This window comes from Dipodomys merriami, unplaced genomic scaffold, assembly GCF_024711535.1.
Source record: "Dipodomys merriami isolate MVZ:Mamm:240054 unplaced genomic scaffold, mDipMer1.0.p SCAF_55, whole genome shotgun sequence".
Lineage (NCBI taxonomy): Eukaryota > Metazoa > Chordata > Mammalia > Rodentia > Heteromyidae > Dipodomys > Dipodomys merriami.
The window spans coordinates 4560396-4581616 of record NW_027206124.1 but is presented as its reverse complement, the minus strand read 5'-3'; the positions used below and the strand labels follow the sequence as shown (position 1 = coordinate 4581616).

General features: G+C 48.3%; 2 protein-coding genes across 5 annotated transcripts; one reads left to right on the top strand and one right to left on the bottom strand.

Moving 5' to 3' along the window:
* Positions 1-594: 594 nt before the first annotated feature.
* On the bottom strand, positions 595-15328 carry LOC138811802 (uncharacterized). Of its 3 annotated transcripts, none has more exons than XM_069999651.1 (3): positions 15295-15328; positions 7409-7810; positions 595-5037 (listed from the first exon to the last, which is right to left on the bottom strand). In XM_069999651.1, exons 2-3 carry the CDS (start codon positions 7622-7624, stop codon positions 679-681), a joined length of 4575 nt encoding a protein of 1524 aa, XP_069855752.1. In that variant the 5' UTR covers positions 7625-7810; positions 15295-15328; the 3' UTR covers positions 595-678. The 3 variants fall into 3 exon arrangements, with proteins under 3 accessions (XP_069855752.1, XP_069855751.1, XP_069855749.1); XM_069999650.1 differs by lacking the exon at positions 15295-15328 and adding an exon at positions 9728-10037; XM_069999648.1 differs by lacking the exon at positions 15295-15328 and adding an exon at positions 9740-10037.
* On the top strand, positions 10193-19117 carry Snu13 (small nuclear ribonucleoprotein 13). Of its 2 annotated transcripts, none has more exons than XM_069999653.1 (3): positions 10193-10289; positions 15935-16055; positions 17938-19117. In XM_069999653.1, the coding sequence occupies exons 1-3, from the start codon at positions 10287-10289 to the stop codon at positions 18198-18200; spliced, it is 387 nt and encodes a 128-aa protein (XP_069855754.1). In that variant the 5' UTR covers positions 10193-10286; the 3' UTR covers positions 18201-19117. The 2 variants fall into 2 exon arrangements, with proteins under 2 accessions (XP_069855754.1, XP_069855753.1); XM_069999652.1 differs by lacking the exon at positions 10193-10289 and adding an exon at positions 15334-15435.
* Positions 19118-21221: the final 2104 nt, after the last annotated feature.

Here is a 21221-nt window from a genome sequence, read left to right as displayed (position 1 = left end):
TCAGAACTACCTGAATAATTGTGTCCCATGCAGAGTTCAAGTACCCCACTCACACAACCTTGTGGTTGTTTATCCAGCCTCAGAATCAGCTTGAGACTAGACCAGGACAGAACCATACTAGAAACCTCAGTGAACTCTATGAGATTATGCTGGACAAGTGCTTAAGAAATGACATGAGGGCTGGGAATGTGGCTCAGTGGTAGAGTGCTTGAAGCCCTGGGTTTGATTTCTCAGTACCACACACACACAGAAAAAGCTGGAAGTCGCACTATGGCTCAAGTGGTAAGAGTGCTAGCCTTGAGCAAAAGAAGCTCAGGGACAGTGCCCAGGCCCGGAGTTCAAGCCCCAGGATTGGCACACACACAAAAAAATTGGGTTGACCCACATTCCCCAAATCTCAAAAGCCACCGGAGATCATGTAACTGTAACCCTTCTGTACAGTATCTTTACAATAACATTTTTAAATAAAAATAAAATAAAAACAAAAAACCACAGGAGATAAGTGTCTTCTACCTCATCCACAGAGTATTGTTAAGCTTCCAAAGGTAGCTTTCAGAAAACATAAGCCAAAGAAATCCTTACAGAACCCCAAGAAAACAATTTTATTAGAGGCTCTGGAGATGAGTAATTCACTCTCATTCCTTCTCTGGTGCATTGTAAGGACATGGGACCAGTGGCCTACTTTTTTAAGCCACACTGGAAGATAAAGCATTTCAACCGCTTTATAAAACCAAGCTTCCGGGGGGCTGGTGGATTTCGTGGACCCCAGTTTATCTTTTCAGCTGTCTCCCCGTCCTTGTTGCTCTCTATCTGAGGAAAAGCTACCCCAGCACAGAAATACCCTGGTGGCTGAGAGTCTCTCTTTAAAGCCATTTGAATTCCAACAATGTCCTCCCTTGAATGTGGGTCACCCCCTTGTGGAAGCAACATAGGGTCTCTCAAGGTCAGGTTGGGGGCTGAGTGCTGGGCCTTGGCCAGCTGTGGAGGGGACCAGGATATGTTGCTCGGCAGAGACATGCTTGTCCTGGCCACAACCTGGTAGATGCTTCCTTTGAGGCTGGAGGTCTTCCTGGAACAGAAGGAAGGTTGTTCCCCAGGCCCTCTGCCCTTTACAGCCTCCAAGCTTCCTCTTCTGTGGTATGTAGATGACCAACTCTGGGGTCTGAAGGGCTCAGGGGATCCCCAGGACCTACGCTCCTCCTTCCAGTAATCCTGATCAGCCCTGGAGGATGAGATCCTCACTCTGCTGCAAGCCCCCTCTGCCATCAGGGAGCCCCCTGACCCGATCATTTCCCGGCCTCTGATGTTCTCAACGGAAAGATCCAGTACTCTCACAGGGCCACACCTGCTCCTAGACTCTGAAGCCGATCTGGGGCTCCTGGGAGCAAGGACCTTAGATTTGGCAGCCTCTTCTTGGACTTGTGGTTCTCTGGCTCCCCCTGGTGGCTTGGTTCTCCTGGGCTTCACGGGTGGAATGGCGCTGCCCATTGACTCTGACCTGAGGGGTCTACACGTCCCCAAAGGCTTGGCCAGTGTGGGGAGTTTTGCACTTTTTCTCTCAGGAGGTGGAAGGCTTTGGGATCTCTCTGGAGACTTAAGGCCTGACATGGAGCTCTGGATGCCACCATGCCTTTGGAGCTCCTGGTTTGTGCATAACCCAGGCAGCCTTACCTCAGCCACAGGCAAAGAGCAAGGTCTCGAGTAGTTAAAGAGCAAATAAGACTCCAGGATCCTCCAAGGGAGGCCCCATCTCAAGTGTGCAATCCTCCGCCTCATGAGGGACTCCAGTAGCAGCCGTTTGCTCTTCCTGAGGCTTGGCCAAGTGGGTATGACGTGGAGGGCAGTGGAGGCACCCACCAAAGCTGTGGCATCTTGGGGAGCTTGGCCACATGGGGGAGGAGGGCAGGTGGAGAGCGCCGAAGACTGTGGATTCTGGGACTGCCATGTGTGGCTGGAGGGGTTCCTGGGTTGTCTTCTTTGGGATCTAAGTCCAGCCATCAAAGGGACCCCAGCTTTGTGCTCCAGCTCAGAATGGGGGGCAGAGGCAACACTATTTACTGTCACTGTCTGCCTGTGTTTCAGAGCCTCATATCTAGAGGCAACGGGAGTTGGGGAGTGTGCCAGGCTATGCTTCCTGCCCGAGGGCACAGCATTGGCAGAACAGTCACCTTGGAGACTGGTCCTGCGAGCGTCCTTTCCTCTGACTTGCTTGTCGTCTCCTCTCCTCGGTATTCCAGACCCTCCAGGCCCCTCCCTTCTGCCCTTTCTCTGGTTCCTGACATCCTGGATTTCTCCAGCATCCTCCAATTCCCCCTTCTTCTGGTTTTCTTGCCCTCGTGTCTGGCTCTCTTGTTCTTGGTCGTCTTCCACAGGTATCTGGGTGTCTGTGCCACCATCATCTGTGGTTTTCCTCACATTTCTCTTCCCCTGCATTTCGATTTCTGCTCCATTTCTACCTCTGATCTGTACCTGGTTCTTCTTCCGCTTCACTGAACAGATCTTTCCGTTAACTTTGCTTCGCATCAGTCTCTGCTTCTTTCTTTTAAAACTCTGCCTCTTTCTCCCATCTTCACCTCTAGCCCTTCTTTGGCCTCTCCTCATGGATGCCTGCTTTTCTGCAGGGTTCTCTGTTCCAGGAAGCTCCCAGCTCTCCCTGCCTGGGGAACAGCTCCCCCTTTCACTCTCCAACTGTCTACGACCCTCCTTCTTTACATCATCCTCTCCTCCTGGTTCTCTCTGGTTTCTCTTCTCTGTTCCATCCTTAATTCCTATTGGCTTGTTCTTCCACTCTGACCAATGGGTGTAATCATCTCTATTACAACCCAGCTGACTCTGGCTTCCTTCCCCAGCTTCCCTGACTTCTGTAGCATCCTCCACTCCAGCTCCTCTCCGGACTCTCACGTCTTGTGTATGTGTTTCTGCATCATTCTCACTCCCAACCTGCTCTGCTTTCTTCCCTTCTGATGAATGGATTTCTCCACCAAAGTTACTCATTAATTCTCCCCATTTTTCTGCCTCCGATGTCAGGGTATCTTCATCATCCTTGCCTTTAATATGTTCTTGACTCTTCCACTTCAATATATGTATCTTTGGGTGACATTTATTTCTTAGTTGACCCAGATATTCTTGCCCAAGTTCCCAGGTGTCTGGGCCATCTTCACCTTTAACCTTTCTCAGGTTTCTCTTGTCTAGTGACTGAAAATCGATTCCATTCTCATCTCTAATCTTGGACTTCCTCTCTGCTGGATGATTGTCCACGTCAGTTTTACGTCTTAAGTGTCCTTGGTTCTTGGCCTCAGGTGCTAGGATGTATGTGCCATCCTCGTCTCCACCCTTTCTCGGGTCATTCTCTGGTACCTGAATCTCTGCCCTGAATTCACCACCAAGCTGCATCTGAGTTCCCCAATGTGGTATGTCAAATTCGCGGTGAATTTCACTTGCTATGAGTCTTTGGTTTCCCCACCATGCTGCCTGGATCACCACCCAGTCCTCCTGTCTTATCTCCCTGTGCTTTTTCCGTCTAGATATCTGGCATTTCTCAGCCTCCCGGTCTCTTCCCAGGCTTGCTTTATCCCGTCCCCCATGAACTGCATGTCTTGATAGATTCTGGTTCTCTCTGCTAACTTTGTAGGTGTCCCTGGCTTTCTCATTTCCACTGTGACCTCGCTTCTCCCCCACTGGTGTCTGGATTTTAGTAAGTTTCTCAATTCCAATACATCCCTGCTTCCCCCACTCAAGGGCCTGGGCCCCTGCATCAGCATCAGCATCATCATCATCATCATCATCATCATCATCTTGTTTGATTTCTCCCAAGTTCTCCCTTTCAGATGTCTGGGTTTGTACAGCACCTGCGCTTCCAGCCTGGTCCTGATTTCTCCTTTCCTCGGCCTCAGTTTCTGCACCAGTATCAATGCCAGCCTGGTCTCGTGTGTCTTGCTGTGGCATCTGGGACTTCTCATTCTCACCTCCAGTGCAGCCTTGGAGCAGGATTTCTCCTTTTTCCTCCCTCCTGGTCTCTTTTGTCTCAAATGACAGAATCTCTACAACCTCCTCACTGCCGGTCTTTCCCTGGTTCTCCCACTCTGGTGTCTGGGTCTCAGCATCTGTTTTCCACCTTACTCCCTCTTGGTTCTCTCCTAGGTGAGCCTGAGTCACCTTTTTATCTTCAACCTCTTTCTGGTTTTTCTTCCCTTGCTCTGCAATTGGGGTTCGAGTTTCAACTCCTCCATGGTCCTGGTTCTCCCATACTGGTGCCCAGATCTTTCCATCCATTTTACTTGTTAGTGTCTTCAAGCTTTTGTACCCTAGGGCCTTAGCTACTACACCATCCTTCCTTCTAGAACCTCCAAAGAGTTGGCCCCTGGATTCTTGGATTCCACAGGCATCCTCTCCTGGGCTCTCTCTCTGGTTCACACCCCGTGGGGCCTGTATCTCTCCACTATTCTCTCTGCCCAGGACCTGGGTTTCACTCTGTGGCACCTCATTCTCTTGAGGGCTGTTCGAGGACATCCAGGTGGGCATTTCCTGTTGTAGGTTGGGAGGATCAGGGAGGAACGCTCTGTGGAAGAACGGCAGCCTCTGAGCTGAAAGATTTGGGAGGGACATGGCCAAGGTCATGGCGGTGGGGTACCTCAAACTACCCTCAGGTTCTGCTGGCACCAGCTTCTCCTGGGAGTGAACCAGCAGCTGTCTCACCTGTCGGCATGTGTGTAGGCGAAGATGAGTCTCGCAATCTCTGAGACTCTGGGGTATCCTCTCTGCTTCTGAAGAGCTGTCCTGAGGGAGAAGACAGGCACTTGCAAAGGAAGAGGTGTAAAAAATGGACTCAGAGAGTGTGTGGACATCCCAAGGCGGGTCCTGACACGGCTGCTGTGGTGAGAGTAGGGATTGGACCCATGGCTTCTGGAGGCTTCTCTGCTTTTCTGCCAACTGCTGGACATGAGTATCCTTGAGCTTGTCAGGATGGAAGAATCGAGAAGGCATCCCAAAGGAAGTGTCATGTCTCTCAGAGGGCATCGCCCGCTTCTTTGGTCGGACCTGTAGGTTAGAATTTGCACACTCTTAGTTCACATACCCCACCCCCTAGATCTAGAATAGCAATCCCATTACCAGGATATTTGGCTCCGAAAAGGAGGAGTGGCTTCCCTTGAAACAATATTCGTTCCCCCGGCTCCTCCCCCCCCCCCCAAATAAAAGGAGACTCTGAGCCCAGGTACTGTTCTGGATGCTGAGGTATCCATAGAAGCAGGGAATCTATATTCTAGAAAAGGCAATGCGCAAGTATATAACATAGTGTTTGGTATTAAAAAGTATTTGAGGCAGATGCCAATGCCTGTAATCCTAGCTACACAGGAGGCTGAGATCTGAGGATCCATGTTCAAAGCCTCCTCAGACAGGAAAGTCTATGAGATTTGTATCTCCAAGTAACCACCAGAAAACCAGAAGTGGAGCTATGACTCAAAGTGGTAGAGTGCTAGCCTTGAGAACAAAAACTCAGGTATAAGGCCAAGGCCCTGAATTCAAGCCCTAAGCTAGATAAGACAAACTAACCTTCCCGCCAAATCACCCTTCCCTCTCCTCCCTCTCTTCTTCCCTTCTCTCCTTCCCCCCACTTTCCTTCCTTCCTTCCTTCCTTCCTTCTCTTTTTTCTTCCTTCTTTCCCTTTTTCTTTCTTCTCTTTCCCTCTTTTCTTCCTTGAGGCCTTATGATTGCCAGACAAATATTCCATAACTCCTAATCCTTTTGTTTTTTGTTTGGTGTTTTGTTTTGTTTTGTTTGTCATGGGGCCTGAACTCTGGGCCTAGGCACTGTCCCTCAGCTCTTCAGCTCAAGATTAGCGTTCTGCTTATGTGGTGCTGAAGAATTGAACCCAGGGCGGCCTCATGCATGCAAAGAAAGCACTCTACCACTAAGCCACCTTCCCAGCCCCGTTTTGTTTGTTTGTTTGTTTTCAGTCATGGGGCTCTTCAGCTCTACCATTTGAGCCACAGCACCACTTCCAGTTTTCTGAGAGTTTTGTCTCACAGACTTTCCTTCCAGGCTGGCTTTGAACCGCAGTCCTCAGATCACAGCCTCCTGAGTAGCTAGGATTACAGGCATGAGCCACTGACACCTAGCCCCTTTTGTTTTTTGGGATAGGGTTTTGCTACTTTGCCAAGCTGACCTCCAACTCTCAGTTAGCTAGGACTACAGATATGCATCACTATGCCTAGCTTTGTGGTTGGTTTGGTTTTTGTGCCATTACCAGAGCTTGAACAAGGGGCTTCAAACATTTTTTTTTCATTCATGACAGGTGCTCTTCCATTTCAGCCATACCAGCATTTTTGTTGCTTAAGAGACAATAGTAGTCACAGAGACTTTTTGCCCAGGCTGGCTTTGGATTACTTGAGTGAGCCATACTAGTTTCTGGATTGTGGTCTGCTTCTTAATGTAGGTGCTGCACAGGAGTATGTTCAGTTTGTGAAAAACTTACTGGCATGTACACTTGTAATATGTGTGTGTGTGTTATCTCTAAATTCAACTTTTTTTGTTTGAAACCAGGACTTGAACTTGGTATCTGACACTTTTGCTCATTGGCTGGTGCTCTACCACCTGAGCCATGCCTCCAATCCCACTCAATTTTGTTTCACAGAGAAGGGGTTGGTGGAGTGGCTCAAACAGCATCTGTTTTGCATATATGAGGCCTTGCATTCAAACTCAATATTGCCAGAGAAAGAGAAAGGAAAAAATCATTGTGAAGCTAGTCACTCTGTGACTTATGCCTGTAATCCTAGCTACTCAAAAGGCTGAGCTCTAACAACCACAGTTTGAAGACAGCAGAAAAAGTGAGACTCATCTCCAACTAACAATCAAAAGCCAGAAGTGGAGTTATGGCACAAGTGGTAGAGTGCTAGCCTTGAGCAGAAAAAGCTAAGGGTTCTTAGTCCCCCAAGTTCAAGTCCCAGTATCAGCAAACACACACACACACACACACACACACACACTTTTTATTTATTGTAGTGGCTTTGTCAGAGAGGCAACAAGAACCAAACAAAAGGCTATTACTAAGGTCCAGCTGGTACATACTGGTGGCGCTGCCCGGAATGGTGCAATGAAGTCTCTAGAGGTAACTATCAGATTTGAGATACTAGCTTGCACATAGAACTCTTACAACTAGCAGGTGGATAAAATGGGTGGAATGAGGGAGTGAAAGGAGTCTAGGATGATTCCTGGGTTTGGAGCCTTTGAAGGTGAGCATCCTGGCCAGTCTGAGCCACTCTGCCATGCATCTTTAGTATGCAGAAGATAGAAAAGGGGCAGTGTAGCAAGTGACTGCAATGATGATGATGATGATAATGATGATGATGATGATGATGATGATGATGATGATGATGATGATAATGATGAGAGGCATCTGAATTCCCCTTACCTTGGTGGCATTCCTCTTGCAGGAACGAGTCCTGATGATACAGTGCCAACAGTGCCGGATCTGCCAGATCAGAAAGAGGCACAGGACCAGCAGGTTCCCACAGCACCGGGGGTCCTTGCAGCTGCAATCTTGGGCGAGTAGACCCCTCACTGGCTCCCATTCAGGACCCTGGAATGGCCCCACTACAGCACAGGCACCCAGCAGCGGCAGCAACATGGCAGATGATGTTAAGAGTACAAAAGGGCAGCATTGGGGTGGTTGACTCAGCCAGTGTGGGGCGGGGTAGCCCCTGTTTCATAGCACCTCTGTCACTAAGGCCACATCACAAAGGAGCTTCGGCTCCAGCGACTGATCCTGGCTGTGTCCCCTCAGTGTACGGAAGAATGGTGTTAGGAGATGTGCCTAGAAGGAATGGAGAGAAGTTAAAACTTGTTTTAAATATCTCTGTTCTCTGGAGTAAAGAGATTAAGTTCCTTCCATGTATGAGAATGAGATGTATTCAAGATGTATTTTTTTTTTATTTTGTCAGTCATGGGGCTTGAACTCAGGGCTTGAGTGCTGTCCCTGAGTTTTTTCTGCTCAAGATCAGTGTTTTACCACTTTGAGCCACAGCTCTACTTCTAGTTTTCTGGTAGTTAATTCAAAATAAGCATCTCATGGACTTTCCCATCTGGGCTGGCTTTGAACTACAATCCTCAGATCTCAACTTCTTGGGTAGATAGGATTATTGGCCTGAGCCACCAGTGCCCGGCCTGATTGTTTTTTCTCTATTGGCTTCTTCCTCCATTTGTCTTTTTTTTTTTTTTCTCCTGACACTGATGCTTGATTTTAGGGCCTGGGCACTGTCTCAGCTTTTTTGCTCAAGGATGGCACTCTACCATATAAGCCACAGCTCCCTTTTAGCTTCTTGGTGGTTAACTGGAGATAAGAGCCTCATGGAGGAGGGCTGGGAAGGTGGCTCAGTGGTAGAATGCTTGTCTTGCATGCATGAGGCTCTGGGTTCGATTCCTTAGCACCACATAAGCAGAAAAGGCTGAAAGTAGCACTGTAGCTCAAGCAGTAGAGCGCTAGCCTTGAGCTGAAGAGCTCAGGGACAACGCCCAGGCCCAGAGTTCAGGCCCAGAGTTCAGAGCCTCATGGAGCTGGGCTCTGGTGACTCAGGCCTGTACTCCTAGCTGTTTAGGAAGCTGAGATCTGAGGATCATGAGACTGTTATCTCCAATTTACCACCAGAAAACCAGAAGTGGTACTGTGGATCAAAGTGGTAGACCTCTAGCCTTGAGCGAAAAAGCTGAGGGACAATGCCCAGGCCTTAAGTTCAAGCCCCATGATCGAAGAAAATTAAAACCAAAAAACCAAAAACATGGAATTTCCTGCCTGCTAAGAACCAGATCTCAGGCTCCTGAGTAGCTAGGATTACAGACATTCACCACCTGCACCTAGCTCAAGAATTAGGTAATCACAATGTAACGTTTACCATGTCAGTCATTACTCATGGTCATAAAAATATGTCTCTATCAGTCATTACAAGGGAGACCTGATGTGATTGTCCAATAATAATCATAAATTGGTATAAAGGACAGTTAGAAGTAACTAAGGACATATTACTGCAAATTGGAATGAATAGGTTTGGTTCTCCAGCAGTGGTGGCTGATAAGTCCAAACAATATGGAGATATGAAACAGGTTCTAACAGGTGAAGTACAGAGTTCGTGTCACAAGTTCTTAAACTGGAGCCATACATGTATACTCTTCAGAGATTTTCTTTTTTTGACAAGTCATTATGAGATTTTCATGAGGTGAAACTTGATGAAGGCAGGGATCTTTAATGCAATTAATTTTTTCCTTAAAGCCATTTCAAAGCCTTCCTGTTGTCTTCTGTTGTCCCTAAATATCTCAGACACAGTAACCAGATGTGGTTAAATAAATAACCCCTATCAGTTGTAAAAAATCCCAGGATCCAGTTATGTCTTTTGGATACTCTCTCATCTTGGGTCATCCCAAGTTGTGTGTGGCATCATGTTGGAAAGAGATTTAAAAATGAAAGGGGCATAAGTTCAAGGAGGACCTCTAGGGAGTTGTAAGGTATGAGTTTACCTTAAAGCTAAATTTAGCAGCACTGGAAAAATAACAAGATGCTGACCAGAAGCCAATGTCCTAAGACACCCATAAATACAACCAACAGTAATTCAAACCCTATTCTTCACCCATAACTCAGCTATTCTTTTGTAATCCCCCACTCAGTAGATTCTAACTGCATTCCTTATGGGGGAAAAGTTGAGAAAAGATACCTGAAAATGAAGAAAACCATTTGGAGTACCTATTATCTTACCCGCATGGAATCAGAAAGATGGTTATGAAAAAAGCACAAGATTGTCCTCAATATGAACTAGAGTCAGGTGCCAGTGGCTCATGCCTGTAATCCTAACTACCCAGGAGGCTGAGATCTGAGGATGGCAGTTCAAAGCCAGCAACCAGCAAAGAACCAGAAGTGGAGCCGTGGCTCAAGCGGTAGAGCACCAGGCTTGAGCAAAAAAAGCTCAGGGACGGCGCCCAGGCCGAGTTCAAGCCCCCCAGGGTTGGCACACACAAAAAGGAGCGACCTAATCATGACAGAGCAACGCTTGGTCTGGGTGAGCTACTTTGTGACTGTTGAGTAAGTTACAGGATGCTAATACAAACAGCAACGTAATCCAATCAGCAAAGTCGGAGGCCACTTCCGCATACGCCCTCTAAGGAGAGGCCCGCCCCCGCCTAGTGTGACGCCACTTCCGCTTCCGGCACCACACGGCGGTTTCCGCTCCGCTGGGGCGGTCTTCCGGCTTCTCTGACGTCGGCTGCTCGTGAGCTGGAAGCGGCGTGCCCGCCGGATCGCAGTCATGGTGAGTTTGCGCGTCGGGCCGGGGGACCGGGAAGGGAGTCCCGGATTCCGTCCTCTCGCTCTCCCGTGAGGGCCTCCGCGTGTGCGCCGCTGGCCGCGGAACCCAGTCGCTTGGCCCTGAGTTCGAAGCCGGGCGGCCGCGGGGTTCCGTCGCTGCCGCCGAAGCTTGGCGCGCTGCGGTCTGGGCCGACGTTACCGCCGTCCACGGCGGGACTGTGCGGCTCAGCGCCTCGGACGAGCCGGGGCGACGGCGCGGCCCGGCCCGGGGGAAAGAACCACCCACGTGGGCCACGGAGAAGCCCAACTTTCCCTTTTCCTTTGGGCGCCGGGACTGGGACTGGAGCTCAGGGCCTGGGGACGGCCCCTCGGCTGCTTTTCTTTAGGCTTGCGCTCTACCACTTGAGCCACAGCTCCAGTTTTGGCGTTTTGGGCACTCAGTTGGCGATAAGAACCGCGATGCTTAGGTCTCGGATTCCTGACTATGGCAAGGATTACAGGCGTGAGCCACTGGCGCCAGGCACCTTTCCGCGCCCCCATCCCGATCCCACCCGTCTCTAGGAGATGGTTTGGAACTGTGGGATTCTGATACACCTGAACCGACCCCATTCCCATTGTTGGGGTTAGAAGTGATAGATTTCTACCGGCCTGCACCTAGAGCTCCGCTCGAGTTAACACGTGCTGGGGACCTAGGGACGGTTATTTAAATCTGAGCGCCGAGGGGAATGGAGGAAATGGCCTGGAGCTCAAGAAGGCGCCAGCTTCGGAACACCGGCTGCTAACCAGAGGTCCTGCTAGCACCGCGTGTGTCGTTCATAGATCTCCCGTTAATAGGAAGTTGTAATTCGTGCTGTCGCTAGTTTGAGTTGGGACCTGGTGAGGAGGGAGGAGTTTTACAAAACCCTTTCATCTCCGTGGTGCAGTTTAATCCAGTGGCATTTGGTGGGATTACCTTCCCACCCTCGCACCTCTGCACCCTTTGAAAGCTAGTATGTGGCTGAGCCCAAAGCTTGAATAGCTTCTACAGCCACTGATTGTCTTAACATAGTTTGGTGAAGAGTTTTGGAATCAGGTGGGCCCAGGTTGAACTCCGTTTTCCTCAGCTGTAAAATGGGGATGACAGCGCGTGAGGATATCGCGAAATCAAATGAAGCAGGGGGTTACACATCTAGCCATACTTGGTATGGAAGTGTGTATGCAATCATTGCATCGTGTTTGGATAAGGACGTGTTCTGGCCTGGAAATTCAGTTTGTAGCTGATTTTGTGGACCTGTGAACTCAAACGTACATGTTAATGTCAGTCTTTCTCATGGCCTTGATGCAATCAAGAGTTGAGGTAAACTAGACATAGAAAGAGGATGCTGGGGGGCTGGGAAGGTGGCTCAGTGGTAGAGCACTTGCCTTGCATGCTCAAGGTCCTGGGTTCGATTCCTCAGCACCACATAAGAAAAAAGCCAGAAGTGGCGTTGTGGCTCAAGTGGTAGAGTGCTAGCCTTGAGCTGAAGAGCTGAGGGACAGCGCCCAGGCCCAGAGTTCAAGCCCCACGACCGGACCCCCAAAAAAAAAAACAGAAAGAGGATGCTGGGCTGGGAAGGTGGCTCAGGGGTACAGCGATGACCTTGCATGCTTGAGGCCCTGGGTTCCATTCCTCAGCACCACATAAGCAGGAAAAAAAAGCCAGAAGGGGCGCTGTGGCTCAAGTGGTAGAATGCTAGCCTAGAGCTGAAGAGCTGATGGACAGCGCCCAGGCCCAGAGTCCAGGCCCCACGATCGGACCCCCCCAAAAAAAAAAATAAAAATAAAAAAGAAAGAGGATGCTGCTGGCCTGGCAGATTATTATTTTACAGTAAACATCATAAAAAGGAGTCTTAACAATAAAGACCGTGGGGTATAACTCCGTGGTAGATTGCTTTCCTAGCATTCACACAAGTCCCTGGCTTTGATCCCCAGCACTACAAATAATTTTTAAAATAAAACACACATTGTGATAAATATATAAACCAGTAACAGTTGCTTATTAAGTCTTATATATGCTATACTGTCATGCCGCTGGCAACATAATAATAGACAAGTTTACACTTACGATTACCACAAACAAGAGAAATGCCTTGTGCTGGGACTTTTAAAATGGCTACAGGTCCATGGGTAATGAGTGTTTTTCAGCTCCATCATAAGTTTATGGAGCTACCTTTCCGTATGCCATCATTGTGTTAATGTAGCATGTGGCTGTATTTTTTTTTGGGGGGGGGGGTCTGGTCCTGGGGCCTGAACTCTGGGCCTGGGCGCTGTCCCTCAGCTCTTCAGCTCAAGGCTACCGCTCTACCACTTGAGTCACAGCGCCACTTCTGGATTTTTTCTTTTTACTTATGTGGTGCTGAGGAATCGAACCCAGGGCCTCATGCATGCAAGGCAAGCGCTCTACCACTGAGCCACCTTCCCAGCCCGTGGCTATATTTGGTTTTGTTTTTTTTTTTTTAGGTCTGGTTGTGGGGCCTGAACTCTGGGCCTGAGCACTGTCCCTCAGCTCTTCAGCTCAAGGCTAGCGCCCTACCACTTAAGCCACAGTGCCACTTCCGGCTTTTTTCTTTTTGCTTATGTGGTGCTGAGGAATTGAACCCAGGGCCTCAGGCATGCAAGGCAAGTGCTCTACCACTGAGCCAACTTCCCAGCCCCCGTGGCTGTATTTGTTATGTCCAAATCTTTGTAGAGTTTTTTGAGTTCTGTTATTGGGCTGGAACTCAGGACCCACTGAGGAGCTTTGTCTGCTCAAGAAATGCACTCTACCATGTGAACTGTAACTCCACTTTCAGCTTCTTGCTGTTAATTAGAGTAGTCTCTTGAGTTTGCCTGGTCTGACTTTGAACTGTGATCCACAGATCTTAGCCTCATGAGTAGCTGGCATTACAGATGCAAGCCACTGGCACTGGACTAAAATCTTGCATGTTTTGGATTGTCTTACAAAGGAAAACAAAACTGATAAGCTAGAGACTTAAATTGACTTACAGTATTCATACATATATGTACACACATATATTTGTTATAATTGTGTTTATAAGATAGTGTTTTTGTAGTTTTAAAATTGAGTCCAGGGGCTGGGAAGGTGGCTCAGTGGTAGAGCACTTGCCTTGCATGCCTGAGGCCCTGGGTTCGATTCCTCAGCACCACATAAGCAAAAAGAAAAAAGCCAAAAGTGGCGCTGTGGCTCAAGTGGTAGAGCGCTAGCCTTGAGCTGAAGAGCTGGGGGACAGCGCCCAAACCCAGAGTTCAGGCCCCACGACCAGACCCAAAAAATAAATAAATAAATAAATAAATAAATAAATAAATAAATAAAATTGAGTCTAGGGCCAAGCATGCTGGTGGTACAGGTCTTATTTCAGTACCTGAGAAGCGGGGGCAGGAGGATTACAAGTTTAGCACCAGGCACCAGAAGAGGGAGGAGAGAAAAAAGTGGGCTTGGGGCGGAGAAGGTGGCTCAGTGGTAGAGTGCTTGCCTTGCATGCATGAGGTCCTGGGTTTGATTCCTCAGCACCACATAAACAGAAAAAGCTGGAAGTGGTTCTGTGGCTCAAGTAGTAGAGTGCTAGCCTTGAGCTGAAGAGCTGAGGGACAGTGCCCTGGCCCAGAGTTCAGGCCACACGACCAAAAAGAGAGAGAGAGAAAGAGTATGCTGGGAATGTGATAGAGCGCTTAACTTAGCAGGTGCAGAATCCTAGCAAGTGTTAGTGTTGGTCCCCAACAATACTAAAAAAAAAAAAATACATCAATTGACAAAATAATAGAGCCTAATTTTTTTTATTATTGACTATTATTTGAGTATATAAAACTGGGTGTACATCTTTGGTCCTAACTACTTGGGAGGCTTAGAAAGAAGTATCTCTTGAACACAGGGTTCAAGACAACTTAGCAAGTCTCTTTAAAAGAATAAAAGACAAGGGAAGAATATAAGGGAATAAACTTAAAAGCAGTGGAGAGGAAAAGAATGAAAAAGGATACATTCAAAGGCAAAAAGAAAGTGGTAGAACAAGGAAAAGTAGAAGGCACAAAAGAAGATTTGATCCAATTATATCAATACTTAAAAATATAAAGCATTAGCTGGGCACTGGTGGCTTATGTCTGTAATCCTAGCTAGACAGGAGACTGAAAACTGAGGATTGCAGTTTGAAGCCAGCCTGAGCTGGAAAAGTTCTTATCTCCAATTCACCACCTAAAAACCGGAAGTAGAGCAGAAAAGCTCAGGGACAGCACCCAGGCTCTGAGGTGAAGCCCCCAACGACCAGAAGAAAGAAAGAAAGTGAAGGGAGAAAAAAGAGTGACACATTTTTTTCTTTTGTGGCTTAGTGGTAGAGTGCTTGCCTTGCAGGCATGAGACCCTAGGTTTGATTCTTCAGTACCATGTAAACAGAAAAAGCCAGAAGTGGCACTATGGCTCAAGTGGTAGAGTGCTAGCCTTGAGCACAGAGAGGCTCAGGGACAGTGCTCAGGACTGGCCAAAAAAAAAAAAAGATCCAGCAAAGACCACGGATACTAGACAAACATCTTACCTTTGAGCTACATCTCAAGTCCTGAAGTATCTAGGAATAAGCCTAAAATAGATTGCTGGGCACCAGTGGCTCACGCTTGTAATACTAGCCGACTGAAATCTAATGATCACTGAAGTGAAGCCAGCACAGGCAGCAAAGTCTGTGAGACTCTTACCTCCAATAAACCACCAAAGCCAGAAGTAGTGGGAGAGCACCAACCTTGAGCAAAGAATCGAAGGGATAGTGGCAGCCCTAGGTTCAAGCCCAATGCGCAATACCCAATGCACTCAGAGCGCCAGCAAATACATTAAACCTCTGTGGAGACGATAGAAAGTGCAATGAGACGAGGGTCCCGGCCCCCCGCCCCCACGTGTTGAAATAGCCAACAGCTAGGAGTGTGGAGATCCTCCTCCTCCACTCCAGCCGGGCGCGCTGGCGCTGGCCCTGGCCCGGAAGGATCCCGGCTACCTGCCTGCAAACCGGATTTACCTGTCGCATCCGGGACCTTTTAGGTCGAAGGCGGTCACTTCCGCTGGCATCACCGCGCCACTTCCTGCTCCCCTCGGGTGGGCATTTTGTGTTGGGCTCCGGCCGGAGGTCACTATGGCCGGCGCCATGGCAGTCGCAAGGGTGAGTGTGCCCGACGCGTGCCGCGCTTCTTGCCGCGGGGTTGTCTGCGCCGCCGGGCTCCGGATGGGGCGGCCGGCGCGGCGCGGGGCGGCGCAGTGCGGGCGCGGGCGCAGCTGCGGCTGCCCGGGGCCTGTCCAGGGAATCAACGCGTCCCGCACGCGCGGCAATGGGTTTTTGCTTGGTTGGGTTTTGTTTTGCTTTGTTTTTTGTCTTGCCAGTCCTGGGGCTTGAACTCGGGGCCTTGGCGCCGTCCCTGAGCTTTCACTCAAGGCTGGAGCTCTACCACTGGAGCCACGGCGCCACTTCTGGGTCTTCTGGTAGTTAATTGGGGATAGGAGTCTCCCAGGCTTTCCTGCCAGGGCTGGTTTTTCGAATGCAGTCAGACTTATTATCCCCTCCATCACTCCCCCTCATCCTTCTTCCATCTCCCCCCTTTGATGAGTCATTTGTCTGCAGTGCCCTCTTGTGAGGTTTGACCGGTGCTTGTATTTCCCCACAGACTGAGGCCGATGTGAATCCCAAGGCCTATCCTCTTGCAGATGCTCATCTCACCAAGAAACTGTTAGATCTTGTTCAGCAGTCATGTAACTACAAGCAGCTTCGGAAAGGAGCCAATGAGGGTAAGTCAGCCATGAAGTTCTGCTAGGGAGGATGTTAATGCCACCGTTCTCCATCTGAAGCCCCTGGTCTAGATTTAGAGTTTGGAGGAAGGACTGAGTTTTTCTCATCTCCCCTTTTCTGTACTTTGGGGGGGGGTGAGGTACTGGGGCTTGAACTCAAGGCCTTGAGCTTTGTTTTAGTTTTTTCCCCCTCACAGCTGGCACTCTACCACTTCTAGATTTTTGCCGGTTAGTTGGAGATAAGATTCTCTCCAATTTGTCTACCTAGGCTGGTTCTGAACCTGTCTTTGGATCTCAGCCTCCTGAGTAGCTTAGGATTCTAGGTGAACCACCAGCAACCAACTCTTTCCTTCTTTTTTTTTTATAGTCTTGTTTAGGCTGACTGTGAACTAAGGAGTCATCACTTTCCTATATTTTTGCCTTCTTTCTCGTCATATATAAACCCTTTTTCTTTCTTTCTTTCTTTCTTTCTTTCTTTCTTTCTTTCTTTCTTTTCAAAAGGTAGTTATTAATCCTTGGTGCTCTCTAAAGTCATCTGGGCACTGGTAGCTACTCAGGAGGCTGAGATCTGAGGATCTGGTTCAAAGCCAGCCCGGGCAGGAAAGTTCGTGAGACTTTTATCTCCAATTAGCCACCAGAAAACCAGAAGTGGTGCTGTGACTCAAGTGGTAGAGCTCTAGCCTTGAGCAGAGCTCAGGGACAGTGCCCAGGCTCAGCGTTCAAGCCCCATAACCACAAAAATAAATAGTCACCTAAATGAATGTTGTTTTTCATTATATCTTAGTACTTAACATCTATGAATTTCGTCCTTGTTAACAAGTGAAATTTTTATTGGAATAGTTATATGTGCCATGACATTTCTGCCCAGATGATAGAGAATGTTGTAAACAGATGGCCAGTAGATCACTGGGAGGCTTGTCTCTGAAGATAGTGAAACATCGGGCTTTTTTTTTTTGGGGGGTCCGGTCGTGGGGCCTGAACTCTGGGCCTGGGCGCTGTCCCTCAGCTCTTCAGCTCAAGGCTAGCACTCTACCTCTTGAGCCACAGCGCCATTTCCGGCTTTTTTCTTTTTTCTTATGTGGTGCTGAGGAATCGAACCCAGGGCCTATTGCATGCAAGGCAAGCACTCTACCACTGAGCCACCTTCCCAGCCCACATCGGGCATTTTGCAGGGACCAATGAGAATCACGTTGACCTATGTTACTGAAAGAAGATAAAGCATGTAGCTGGTGTATCTGTCTTCATGGTTTCAGCCCTGCTCTTCATGCTGTGGTTCCTGGTGTAGCAGTGGCCAGTGACAGGAAGGCACTGGACAGGAACTTGTTCTTGATCCTCAGGTAGCTGAGGACACAGATAAATTGAGCATCTTGTTTCCTTATGGCACACTTTGCTCTGTGCTACTCTAGGCTCAGTGGTGTCAGGACAGGTAGATAGGTACTTAGGTTAGAGATGCTACATCTTGGCTCTGATTCAGAATATGCTTACCTAGGGTTCATGAAAAAAAAGGATCTTTTTAAATAGGACACTCAGCCTTTCTGAGGAGGTGGAGTTTGAGCATAGAACTGAACATTGGTGGCAGGTACTAGAAAAGTGCTACACTACACTCTTCTTGCTGCTTAAGGAATTTGTTGTAGTTGACCCAGGTAAGTGATGATAGTTCATCCCCTGGTCCTGGACCAAAAGCAAACCAATAAGTGGTGAGATTCAGGATGTAGGTTTGACTGTCTCAAGTCTCAGGGTGCTCTGAGATAGACAATTACCTGTGCCTGGCCATTTTGCCCACTTCTCTTGTGTCTGTTATTCTTTCCCTGGAAATTATTTTGTTGTGGCTGCCCTGTCCAAGCTGCATGTGGCCCATGGCCTCCTGTCCTTGTCTCCACAGCCACCAAAACCCTCAACAGAGGCATATCTGAGTTCATTGTGATGGCAGCGGATGCTGAGCCCCTGGAGATCATCCTGCACCTACCCCTGCTGTGTGAAGACAAGAATGTGCCCTACGTGTTCGTGCGCTCTAAGCAGGCCCTGGGGCGAGCCTGCGGGGTTTCCAGGCCTGTCATTGCCTGTTCTGTCACCATCAAAGAAGGCTCTCAGCTGAAGCAGCAGATCCAGTCCATTCAGCAGTCCATTGAAAGGCTCTTAGTCTAAGCCTTTGGCCTCAGCCCTGGTCTCAGCCACACGCCCCCTCACCCCCTGAAGTCGTGTATCATATTGTCAGTGTTAGCATGTAGTATTTTCAATGCCTTTCTATTATAAAGTATTGTACTAAATCTGGTTTCTAGATTTTTGTATTGTTTTAGTTTGTCTTACAGAAATGTTTTCCCCTATCTCCCCTTCGTCCTCTGTCATCCTTTTATCCTGTCTTGAAAACTGAGCTAATGCCCAAAATAGGTAGAAAGAACAAGGAGACACCTAACCTGAGGTACAGATTTTGTTGCAGCTTTCACCTGCCAACTCCCTTCTATATGCAGGACAGGAATAAATACCTGCCACTTTGCGTCTTTTGTGCCTGTCATGCATAATCTCCATACATGGCCCAGTGGTTGAGTTTCCTTTGCATTTCCCTCTTTGTGAATGATCATGTATTGTTTAAGAAGGAGATGTGTATTCTATGATGAGGTGGATGTCCAGCCATTTACTAATGTGTACTTTACCCCTGGAAGCTCTTGATATGATGCTGTATTCTCACCTGACCCGTGCCTCTGAGGGCGGTAGGACAGCAACATACCAAAGGAGAAATATGTAAGTGGGGTGGGAGTGGGTCAACCTGGGCCTTGACTCAGAAGTAGCAAGGACAAAACGGTCAATTGATACTGGAATGAAGGATTCTGGGGGAAAAAATAGTAGTTACATGGTAGCTACAGCAGAGACAGTGGAGTCCTGAAATTATCTTTGGGTCAATGGGGATTTCTTCAGTGGCCGCTTAGCACTGGCTGTAGGAGCCCTTACCTTCTCCTGCTGCAGTGTGGGTGCAGATGTATTCTATATCACATGAAAACACAGATGTCTTATTCATTCTTGAACATCCTAATAAAAAAGTATATTCATACTCCATTTTAAACAAAGTGTGACAGTGCGTGTTTGTTTAGATTACATAAACCTGATTTTTTTTTTTTTTTTTTATTTTGGTCGTGGGGCCTGAACTCTGGGCCTGGGCACCGTCCCTCCCTCAGCTCTTCAGCTAAGGTTAGTGCTATACCACTTAAGCCACTGCGGCACTTCTGGCTTTTTCTGCTTATGTGGTGCTGAGGAATCGAACCCAGGGCCTCATGCATGCAAGGCAAAGCACTCTACCCACTGACTGAGCCATTATCCCAGCCCTGATGATTTGATTTGTTGTTGTTTGACTAGGGACCAGACCCCTACACATCTGTGTGTGGCAAGCTGCCACTGAGCAGGTTTGGCAGTTCAAAATGCCTTTTCTTATCCAGACTCAGTCATGGAAGTGTGGCTGTCACTCTAGAATCCTTATTGGTCCTACTGACATTTAGGACTGGTTAATAATTTCTGGAAGGGCCGGGCACTAGTGGCTCACACCTGTAATCCTAGCTACTCAGGAGGCAGAGATCTGGATCGCGGTTTAAAGCCAGCCCCGGCAGGAAAGTCCATGAGACTCTTCAATAAACCACTAGAAAACCAGAAGTGGTGCTGTGGCTCAAGTGGTAGAGTGCTCGCCTTGAGCTGAAGGGTGCAGGGACAGCACCCAATTTCCAGAGAGAGTTCAGGCCCCACAACCAAAAAGGAAAAAAAAACTAATAATTTCTGGAAGGGGCTGCCCTGTGTATATGTTTGCTTGCATCCCTGTTCTGAAATGTTGGAGGGCTGTGGTCATGCTTAAGTGGTAGAGGGCCCTGGGTTGAAATTTGAGTGTCACCAAAAAATAAATATGGATGGGGAAGGAGAAAACTTGTTTTTAGACTTTGTATTCCCTCTTCTTGGTTATAGGTTACACGTTGAAAACCAGGTACAAGCTTATAGTTGTAGCATTTATCTATTGGATAAGCAGTCTCTTGTGAAAGGAGGAAGTCATTGTGAAGTAGTGAATTAGTATTCCCCACGAGACCCTGCGGTAGCCTGCTCGCCACTGATCCACACTCTGGTGAGCCGGCTACCACGGGCCAGAGTAAATCCCAGGAAGAATTGGCTTTTATACATGGTGTGGTCCAGGTTTCAAGGGCTCAAACTAGAAAGGCCATACTCGTCCTAGCTCCCATCTCAGTGTGTGTGAGATTAGGAGAGAGTATTTCCAGATGACAGGAAGGGGATGACATGTCTCCCAAAGCTCGAGGTCCTGCCTTGCTCTTCTTAGCTTTTAGTACAAAAGACATGAGAGAAGGGCTCATAGTGATTCGAGCTATTCCACATGTCCCTGGAGTTTGGTTAAGGTTGCTTTGGTGTCCTGCTGTCATGGCAGCCAGGCCCTGCTGCAGCTGAGTCCAAGACACGCATGGCGCATGTGCAGGCCCAAGTCTCTAGCGAGATTTCGCGACAGCCCCACCTGGCAGACTGAAGGGTCATTGCGGGGCTGAGTTGTGTATGTAGTTTGTTGCTTTTTATTTATTGCTAAGGAAGCAAACATTAGTTTCAGAGAAACAGTATTTCTCGCAAATCACAGTGGCTATTCTAATATTCCTATGCCTGTTTGGCACTCCTGTTGTTTTTCCTTTGAAATGGTTTCATACTTCCCATGTTGTAAATCGAACAGGCGAAAGGATACTGAAAGTTGGATGAAGTCATTCAGGAGCCACAAAGCAAAAGCCAGACTGAGCGAGGCACTGGTGGCACTCACACCTGTAATCCTAGCTACACAGGAGGCTGAAATTTCTGGCTAAAATAAGAGAACCACAGCTCAAAGTAAGACCAGGCAGTAAAGTCCATGAGACCCTTACCTCCAATTAACCGCCAGAAAACCAGAAGTGGAGCTCTGGCTCAAAGTGGTAGACCACTAACTAGCTTTCAGCAAGAGATGGACAGTGCCAGGCCCTGAGTTCAAGCCCCATGACTGGCCCAAAAACCAGTCAACTGGGAATGTGCCAGAAGGCCCCTTCTCATAGTCCAGGACCCTCCGGCATTACCAGGGACTCAGTGATGGGATTTTTTTTTTTTTTTTTTTGCCGGTAGTGGGGCTTGAACTCTGGGCCTGGGTGCTGTCCCTGAGCTCTTCAGCTC